This window comes from Cyphomyrmex costatus, unplaced genomic scaffold, assembly GCF_001594065.2.
Source record: "Cyphomyrmex costatus isolate MS0001 unplaced genomic scaffold, Ccosl1.0 scaffold75, whole genome shotgun sequence".
Classification (NCBI taxonomy): domain Eukaryota; kingdom Metazoa; phylum Arthropoda; class Insecta; order Hymenoptera; family Formicidae; genus Cyphomyrmex; species Cyphomyrmex costatus.
This window is the reverse complement of record NW_017280322.1, coordinates 3464125-3474943: the sequence shown is the minus strand read 5'-3', so window position 1 is coordinate 3474943 and position 10819 is coordinate 3464125. Positions and strand designations below refer to the sequence as shown.

Genomic DNA, 10819 nt, shown 5'->3' with positions numbered 1-10819 from the left:
GGATGTGGTAGTAGTTTCTCGAAAATGAATGATGGTGCGCTAGTGTAGTGGAGGAGGATATAAGTGATTGCATGAAAGGTTGGGTTGGGCATGTCCGCTGTCAGATTTCTATCTTATCTCTCTGCTGAAACTTTCTTGTTATCAAACTTCAAATGTTTATTTCGATTAGTATGAAGCCGTATGAAGAATATAGATACAATAGTTTTGTTACAAAAACATATCTATAATTAGACGTACAAAAAAAGAAAAGTACTGAAAGTTAAGTTATAAAGAAACTACCTTTTGTTTTACATGCTAAGAGTACAAAGTGCACTTTTTTATGTGTCATACTCTAGAGACCTAGCCTCTATCATACTCTTATACATATAAACAGAAAGTATTAATATAACATTAGTGGTGTATCATCACTGTCTACTATTGTTTCTTATAAACAATGGCGTGGTCAAATTTTCAATGTACTTTAGCACTGCTTCAAATAATTACAGGTTCATTTAATACTTTATCAGTTAAGTAAGTATTATATATAGGTTATAAAGAAAACATGCTGCAGAAGAAAATAATGCATAATTAATTTTACAAATATTACAATTAACTTTAAATTAAATTTATTTAGATTTGCAGATCAACAAGTCGTACTTGGTGAAGATGGACAACTTAGATATTTTAATCATCCTTTCATGCAATCATTATTTATGTTTCTCGGAGAAGCTCTTTGTTTCTTAGCGTTTAAAATTTGTTACTCCTATTATAATCGGCGAGGTGTAAGTATTTATGATTTATATTCTTTTGGAGAATAAATAGATAAGTTATTATGTGTTAATTTATTTTCAGGATGGTTCTGTAGATAATAATGTACTCACCAAAGGCTCAAGGATTTTTAATCCCTTTATTTTAATAGTACCTGCATTATGTGATATGTTTGCAACATCCATAATGTACGTTGGTTTGAATATGACTTATGCAAGCAGCTTCCAGATGTTGCGTGGATCAGTAATTGTTTTCACAGGAATGCTTTCTATTGGATTTCTTAATAAAAAATTAGGAACAAGAGAATGGATAGGTATCAGTTTGGTTGTAATAGGTTTAATATTTGTTGGTCTTAGCGATATATTAGTTATGGAAGACAATGATGTCAGTGCCAATTCTGTAATCACTGGAGATTTGCTTATTATATTTGCCCAGGTACATTTTTATTGATTTTTTATATTGCTTATATGTATAAAACAATATAATTATAAATTTAATAAGGTAAAAAAACTCAAATGATCTCAAAAACTGAAATAATAAAAATAGGGCTATGAGCCAAGTAAAATCTTGATGTTGAATTATTAAGCAACAAACAAAAGTTTATTTTAACATATGTTTTGATTCCAATCAGATCTAATTCTAAATGTTAATAAACTTGTGATTTAAAATTCAACTAGTATATAATAATATAGACAAAAGAAGGGCCAGTAGTGTAACAAAGAAATTTAATTCAAATAATAAAAATAAGCTAATAATTATAAAGAACATAACATACGTTTCGACTCTGATTGGGTCGTTCTCAATGTTACAATATTTTGAATATATTACAAAATCGTTATAATTTATAAAGTATATAATACAAAAATCGTTATAAATCTATAAAATATTTTTATGTTATCTGATGTCGTTGAAATCAGATGTTCGTTGTTCTTGCAAATTTGCTTCAATTTTAATAATAAAAAATCTATGTATGCTACCATGATGTGGATTACCATTGTTCTGCATCTTTTTCTCCTTTTCATTAACGGACTCTCAATACTTTATTGATATAACTGATAAGATTATTACTTTTTTACTACCTTGATTTATGACTTAATTAACTCGCAACATTACACAAAATGAAGAATGCATACAAATATTTTATAGATTTATAACGATTTTTGTAATATTATATACTTTATAGATTATAAGGATTTTGTAATATATTCATTGTAACATTGAGAATGACTCGATCGGAGTCGAAACGTATGTTTTGTTCTTTGTAATTATTATCTTATTTTCATTATTTGAATTAAATTTCTTTATTACATTACTGGCTCTTTGCCCTTCTTTTGTTTTATATTTATAGATCCTTATTATTATTTATTATCAGTATACAATATTTGTCATCACTATGATTAGATTGTTACAACAATAAAATTCAGACAAAAGAATCTTAATTTACTCGTTCTTGTATTCTCAATGATCAACGGATGTTTTAAAAGAGTAAATTGGAAGCTATGAATTATTAATAGCTATGAATTAATACATAGGTCAGGATTAAACATATAAGGTCGAGAATTTAATATTTCTTTTATTTCTTGATGTTATATTTTGTACTAAAACTCTGATCTAAGCATTAATTTTATTGTTTTAATAATTTTAATCATAGTGGTAACAATGATTATATATTGTTTGAATTTAAAATTGTGTAAGTTTGTTAACATTTTAAAATAACCTGATTGGGGTTGAAACATGTTGGAATAAGCTTTTGTTTGATGTTTAATAATTTAGTCTCAAAAACTTACTTCACTTGTAGCTCTATTTTTTGTTTATGATTTAATTACATTTGCTCAAATGAAATACCTAATTATGCAAAGATAAGTATGTTTAGTCTCATAAAATGATTTCAAATTTTATATAAATATTCTAGATAATAACAGCTGTTCAAATGGTTGTTGAAGAAAAGTATGTGGGACAACAGGATATTCCTGCATTACAAGCAATTGGATGGGAAGGTCAGTATATTCTTTATATAAATTTTGTTAAGAAATATTGATATATGTAAACAATATCTTTAAAATGTTAGTTAATAATTTTTATTTTATCACACAATATTTTTATAGGTATCTTTGGATTTATTGGTATTTCTCTAGCAATAATCCCTCTCAATTATATTACTGCGCCACCGCCTTTTGCGGATAATTCCCGCGGCACACTTGAAGCCACTGTAGAGGCTCTTAACCAAATTGGAAGCAATAGTAAATTATTGATAGCTGTTATCGGTTAGTCTATTATTTTTTTTCTCAATTTCTTTCGTAACTATCAATTTTTGGTCTTTATACTAATCTATTATTTCTGATTGCAGGTATAGCATTTAGTATTGCTTTTTTTAATTTTGCTGGTATTAGTGTTACTAAGGAAATGAGCGCTACAACCAGAATGATTTTAGACAGTGTTCGTACAATTGTGATATGGATTTTTTCTTTAGCATTAAAACATTATTGAATTTTTTATTTTAGCTCATTGGTTTTATAATTCTTTTAATCGGTATGGCATGCTATAACAATCTTGTTATTCCACAATTAATTCGAAAATATCGACATTACTGGGGACGCCATACATCAGAAAATGAAGATTGCCTTATTAATACGGCTGCGGACGATGTACAAGAAACAATATGAACATCTACATGCACGATTTGGATACTTTAAACTGTCATTATTGCTAATATTAAAAAAAAATATTGTTTTGATACAATCATTATTATTTTAAGTAAAATGACTAACAGGATCTGCAATCTTATGATCCAAAGTGATTACAAAACAGAGGACGTGCAAAATCCCGAAAAAAATATCCCGAAAATTGATAATTACGGCAATATGACGAAAAATTTCACTTTTCGTCTCGAAAAATCTCATAAGGTTTGTTCTTTATTCCTGCATTCTCTGAACTGACACACACACACACTGGTGTTCATGAAAGTATTAAGGTACTATTATTAAAAAATTAATAGTTTATGATATTTAACGTTTTAGGTCAATACATCAGAATAAAATATAAAATATCTCGTAAACTATTGGTTTTTTGGTATTTGTACCTTAACAGTTTTATATGCAGAATAATTATTGCAGGAATTATTATGTAAAACAAAATATAATTATGTTTAAAAACTGTTATGTAACATTGACGTAATCTTAAAGATATTTTTTCAAAGTCAACCAAAATCATTATCTTCCCTTTCCCCTTATAACTGAACAACTTTTGTTTGAAACAATTTTGTCTTAAACTTAAGAATTTTAAGATATTCTAGTGGAGATGCATTGAAGTGGACCACTCTGTATATTAAACTTATAGACAACAGTTAAGATATATGTTACGTTGGTATATTTTTATACATTCACAGAATATTTAAGAAATAGTAATTAGTGTATTGAATAAAATATTATGAAACGCATACTTCTAATTTTAAAAAATTATTAAAGCAGAATTTTTGTATTATTTTTGTATGTAAACGATTTAATCATTTATAATAAAACTTAATTTGTATTATTTGCCATTATTTAATAATTTCTTAAAATAATTATGCACATATATTAATAATGTAAAAATTCTTCGAGAGGGAGACTATCATCTAACCTATCTCAGACATTGTAAACATCTTATAAAAGTTGATTTTTTATTATTCGTTTGTATATTAATCTTGTTGAAGTCTTTCCTGTCTTTAAATTTCGACCAGCTGTCGATCGTATTGATAAAAACTTTTAATGAAGATCAAATAGAAACATTTAAAATATAAATTACATGTGGTAGATTTAAATGATACAATTTAAGTGAGCCCTTAAAATTGTTATATAGCAGTAATGGATATCGCTGCGCTTGACTTAGCGCCGAGACACTACCGTATCTCCAGATAGAGATTTTGAAAATGAATGTACCTCTACCATTACACAACAAACTTTAAGGAGAACTGAGATGATTGATTTTACAGGAGGAATTTTGGGTAATATATTCGACATAAACGTAACAATAGTTTCTGCATTTTTTTTATCGTAGGTAACATTATTATGTTACACGATACTTTCTGCATAGATTCTTGGAATAATATAGACTACTATAATGATCCTATCTGTCATTTGTATCTCGGAACTTACATGCAGTGATAACAAATGCGTCACGCATAGAATAATTTAGAGAGCAGTGGCGACTTTCTCAGTTAAAAATATAATAACATTTCTCGGATTTTTTTCCTCTATTATTTATCTTACAATTAAAATTTGTATATATGGTGATGAAATAATTTATTTACAGGAGCAAACTTTGTTTACAACCGTATCTAATATGAAGTAATTACTCTTATCCAACGAAGGCAATTATAATCTGCGAGAAAGTGACATTTTTATTGCGACTCAGGGGACAAATACAATGCTTATTATTTAAGGCACCAATTAAATTTCTCAACTTTCTCTAAAATTCTTATATATATGTGCTTAGTCGAATATTACAGTTTGCTGCATGATATACAGACCGTGTAAATAGTGTTTCTAGGTATATTAAAACTTGACACCCTAGACCCGCAGAAGTTAGTTGACGTTCCATTAAGTGAAATTCACAGTTCTCCTTTGAAAATTCATGTGACATATTGAATTTTCGAAAAAGTTTGTGTAATAAGAGCTTCTTAAAAGAGTGATATTTTATCTGCGGCAATAGCCGTAAAAAAGAAATTTTGTTAACATCTGTATGATATACAGAAACACGGTTTTAAAATGATCAAAAATCAATTATTGATCGTGCTTTTGATATGCTACATTGTTTTTCACACTTACGTCGATGCCTGGAATAATCTCGATAGGCATAAAATCGTGAATAGACAACGATTGTGGCAAACAAACGGTAATGGATCTGCTTTATCCATTGCAGAAAAACGTAAATGGGAATCATCAAAATTTCCGAATAATCGTATTCAGACTCCTAGGAAGAAAAGACGTGAGTGAGATTGTAGTGTAAATATAGTTAAAAAAAAAAATTAAAAGAAAATGGAAATTATTCTTTTCGATGTTTATATACAATACGATCGTGTTTAGTACCAAAATTCTGAGAAATGTACTACAATGTTCTAGAAAAAAATTATTTAACGTAATTTATTATGTTAAATATAGGAAACATTTTCATAAATAAATAAATATGAAACTTATTTATTATTCCGAATGACTTATTTCATTTACAATTTTGTTTTATGTAACAGACTCCAAATATAATTAATCGTAACAATAAGGATATATCTTTAGTTTGTATCCTTAAAAATCCTTATAGTAAAATTTAGAAATCTTCTGTTCAAAATAAAATGAAAAAATTTTAATAATATATTTAATTTTGAAAAAAATTGTTCTAACATATGCATATTACAAACTGCAGTTGTAGTTTATAAGTTTTCAAAATCGTAGTAGAGAAGAGAGTGATATACATATGTATATAGTGTTCTCGCTGTTCACGTTGGTAAAATTTGAGAACGGCATCTGCGACGGATTGAACGGAGAGAACGGCACGTGTGTTGCGGCAGCGGAATGCGTACAGCGCGGAGGTACCCCCAGCGGCGTTTGCGCTAATGGTTACGGAGTCTGTTGTATAGGTAGATAAACATCAGATTGAACGTTTAGACGTTTTTATAAAGAAACCTCTTAATCTACATTTTTATTCCATTTTTCAATAGTCACGGTATCTTGCGGCGGGATGACCTCCGATAACAACACACACTTTGTTAACCCAAATTATCCGTCTACTTACGACGGAATACAATCGTGTCAATTAACGATAGTAAAATCTGATCCAGATGTATGCCAATATCGGTATATAATATATGTATATATTAAGAATATATATTTAAAAGTATAATGATAATTGTTAATAAATTGTATTTTAAGTTTATATAATTATACATAATTTAAGAAATATTTAATACATAATTTATATATATTATATTACATTATATAATATGAATATAATTTCATAAATATGACTCTATGAAGATATTGCTTTGCTCAGTAGTCTCTCGTTTCATTATAGATTAGACTTTGTACAATTCAATATCAGGGGCCCGGAAACGACGAATAATGTATGTGTTTACGACCAATTTATCGTTTCCGGTGGTAATCCGGTACCGATAATCTGCGGTAACAATGATGGAAATCATAGTAAGTATAAAAAAAACAGAAGTTATTTGCAGGGAAGTTATTTGTTGGGAAGTATAACTCGTCACTTTATAATGAAGTTATAGTTAGAATTATCTTAGTAACTGTAATTTAATATACAAAAGGAACCTCGCGAAGTCGATACATTCTGATTTTAAAGAAACTTTACATACAAGAAAAATTGTGTTCTGTGGAACTTTTTAAATAAAAATACTTGAAATATTATTTTCATTTACTTCTTTTTTTATGGCATTTATCTTTGCACTATCTGGACTTGGCATAATTAAACTTGTTCTGTACATTTTTTGTGAAACAGTGTTATTTAATTACTACCATAGTATAGAAAGTCTATTAACAGTTAAATTAAGATATTTCAAACGGTACATTAATTTAATTTTCTATATAAGTTAAATAAACTTTTTACAGTGTACATAGACACAGGAGTCGGGCAAACCAATCCGGTTACTTTAACTTTCGTTACGAGTAGTAACTCTTTTTCACGCTCATGGAAGGTTCGAATCTCGCAAATACGATGCAGTACGATATACCGAGCCGAAGAGGGTTGCCTTCAGTATTTCACCGGAGTTTCCGGCCAGATAAAATCTTTCAATTACGATCCCATGATTGGGCTACAATTGTCAAATCAAGATTACAGTATATGTATCAGAATGGAGAGGAACTTTTGCGGAATCCAATACATGGCATGTTCTGACGACGGTATAAAAATATATACAGGATGTCCATAATTATGGAATTATACTCGTCACGAATAGGTATAGAGCGGACTGAATTGAATCGAAAAATCATCTTTTACCATTTTGCAATTTTTGCAATAATTAACAAGATATTAATTTTTAAAGATAGTCAAATAATTCTTTTAGATCACCCAAACAAATTTTAGATCTAGAAAGATTACATCAATAGCAGCGAGCGCTTACTTAAACTGTTGAGTTTACTGAACGCAGCCACTGACGCTTATATATATATATATATATTCAGCTATCTTTAAAAATTATAATATCTCGTTAACTGCAGACATTGCAAAGTGGTAGAAGACTTTTTGACTCAGTCTGCTTTACCTATACTCATGACAAGCGATCTTATAGAACACTCTGTATAATTCCTTTACAGCTCAAGGAATAATGACAACCACAATTGCAACGAATCAAATACGTAGTAACTCATTTACTCTGACGGGAAATACACAAACTGCGCAAACTGGATCGATGACAGGAACGACCTGTATGACTGACTGGTTGTCAATACCGTGCGCCACAAATCTTAATCGATTACCATCAACGCCAATGACATGCGTCGATCGATTGTGCGGTGGTGCCTTCAACTCAGAAGCCTCGAGCTTGAACAGCTCGACTATTATTAGTGAGTCTGTTATTATTTTTATTGTCACGTTCAGACTCCATTAGACGTAACAATATTTATAAATATTTATCATAAATATTCTGTGCTATTTGGGAATATTAATACATCTCTGTAATTAGTTTACTTATTATTAAATTTAAGATAATTTATTGTTCATAAAAAGAGAAATTTTAATTCACAATGATTGATCTTCGTGCGTAATAATATGTTAGAATAAATTTATATATGTATATATTAAATTCTCCAAACAGATAACACCAATTAAATTTTCTATCTTAAAACGCAATCCTAATTAAAACTAGAATAGTAATGTGACAAATTAAATGTGACAAATTTAATTTACAAAGAATTTAATGATATATTTACGTTGAGATAAGCATGTTAAAGTACTTAAAAAAAGTATGTTATTTTATCATTAAAAGCTATAGAACTTTTGTTAAGAAACCCTCTATAAAGGAACCGTCAATAATCAAGGTTCCGTCAATTAATCTACGAGTCGACTTTTTAATTTAGTATAAAGTCAGTTTTACCATCTCCTAATTCTGTGTTTATATTTCAATCCTGTAAAAGGATTTTTGATTCCGTTTTAATTAATTCAAAGACTTTTATACAGTTATAATGTATCAATAATTTTATTTCAGCATCCCCTTAATTAGTCTGATCTTGGAAGATTTTCAGAGTTAAAATTATAAATATTGAAATCTTTGTAAATGATCTTATATCTACTTTTTCTTTAATTACTTTTTCAGGTACCATAAAACCATTCAGATTAATTTTTCACACGGACAGCATCGAAGGACCCAATGATGTTGGAAATAGAGGCTTCTGTCTTAATTATGTGCAACAACCATGCACGACTAAACTAAGATAAAGGTCATTTCGTTAAGTATAATTAAAAGCGACTAAAGCGTAAGTTTATGGAATCTCAATTTTTATTTCAATAACTTTAACACATATTTTTTGTTACCATGTTAATGTAAGGCTGTTTCAGGATTTAACAAACAAACTGTGGGAGTATATTCTACAAGCGAAAATAAGAGAAAAATGTTATATAAAGTTTGGCTAGAAATGCTTTATTATAAAGTTACAAACAAATATATACGCAGGTCGAAATGATATTGAATCGTTTAAGGATAGTAAATGTGATGTGAATACATATGAAACAAACACGTTAGATCTTATCGTACACAAAATATACACTTTTATTTTCTGCGCAATGCAAAATCCGTTGTTTCCTATTTCATGTTTTGTTTCAATATTTGTTTATAACTTTGTAATAAAGCATTTTCAAACTTCATATAATTTTTTTTCTTATTCCATCTAGAATATGCTTCCGCAGTTTGTTTGTTAAATCCTGAAACACGTTGTATAATGAAATTTGCATAAAAAGAAACTGATAAATTAATTTTATATAAATGTGTCGTTACATATATACATCAAAAAGTATGTGAATCTTTCTCAGTATGCACGAATATTCTTTTATATTTATATTATGTACATTTCTGCACATTAAAAGTTGGATGCAAAAGGGGAGTGAGAAAATATTTTTTGATTCACTATTTCTAGTAATATTTCCAGTTGAAATTCGCTTTCCTCTAATCTTTTTGGTGCAGTCGGTTATGTTGAAAAATTGTTACATAATGAACAGAGCCATGTACTGACAATGTTTATTTTTGTGTTATAATCATAAACTTATTTAAAGAAAAATATGTTTTTCAATTTCTAAATTTTTCTATATGTTCACCTTCTAAAAATATTTGTTACAGACATCATTGTTTAAAAAGAATAAATATTCTAAATCTTCCTGCAATGTTGCATAAACATTTTGCAATATACATATAATACTAAATATTTCAGTGTAACATTTAATCACTAAAGGTACGCAGAAAATTGTCCGTGATATAAAACCTCAACATTAATAATAATTGTTTCATCGGTGTCGATGATCTTCATCTAAAATTACATTAAGAATTATTAGCTATTATTCGTACGGAGTATCTACATACACTTGTTCCACAGTATTAATAATCGGTCTTCAATCATGTGCATTATAGGTATATAATTTATTTCTATAAATGCGGAATGATTTTTTTTCTACTTGTGGAAATTTATTATTTTATATAAATGCAATTCTACCATTTTTTATAGATATCTATTTTTTAACCAGAAAAACTAACAGAAGAGTTACAAAGATAACGATTCATGGATATCGCAAACCAGTTGGCGCTAACTTTTCAATCTCGGTCGAATAATCCAGCGGAAAGCCCCGTGGTTACTCGGTGGTGACGATCTGGCCTCTTATTGGCTCGTAGGCTTTCGCGCAAACCATCTCTCTTCTCTGTTCCCTCTTCTCCATCACGTTTCTACTCACCCTCGTGATGCATCACCCACCAATCCTCCAGCCCCCGCTGCCTTCGTCGTCACCGTCGCTACCCTCCTCGCGCACTTAGCCCCGTGGTTAACTTCAATGAGCGGATAACAAGCCACCCTACGACTGCGCCCCTGTAATATTCACTTGTATAAAT

At 29.1% G+C, this 10819-nt stretch overlaps 2 protein-coding genes across 2 annotated transcripts; both read left to right on the top strand.

Moving 5' to 3' along the window:
- Nucleotides 1-404: 404 nt before the first annotated feature.
- Tango9 (transport and golgi organization 9) lies at nucleotides 405-3693 on the top strand. The gene is given in 7 exon segments (XM_018548790.1): nucleotides 405-510; nucleotides 614-761; nucleotides 832-1182; nucleotides 2660-2744; nucleotides 2853-3011; nucleotides 3095-3244; nucleotides 3247-3693. Coding segments are annotated over 7 exon segments (1134 nt in total). The 5' UTR covers nucleotides 405-433; the 3' UTR covers nucleotides 3411-3693.
- On the top strand, nucleotides 3507-9165 carry LOC108780857 (uncharacterized). The gene is made up of 8 exons (XM_018548671.1): nucleotides 3507-3650; nucleotides 5478-5712; nucleotides 6203-6355; nucleotides 6437-6572; nucleotides 6790-6917; nucleotides 7341-7631; nucleotides 8046-8294; nucleotides 9044-9165. Exons 1-8 carry the CDS (start codon nucleotides 3507-3509, stop codon nucleotides 9163-9165), a joined length of 1458 nt encoding a protein of 485 aa, XP_018404173.1.
- The last annotated feature ends 1654 nt before the right edge of the window (nucleotides 9166-10819 follow it).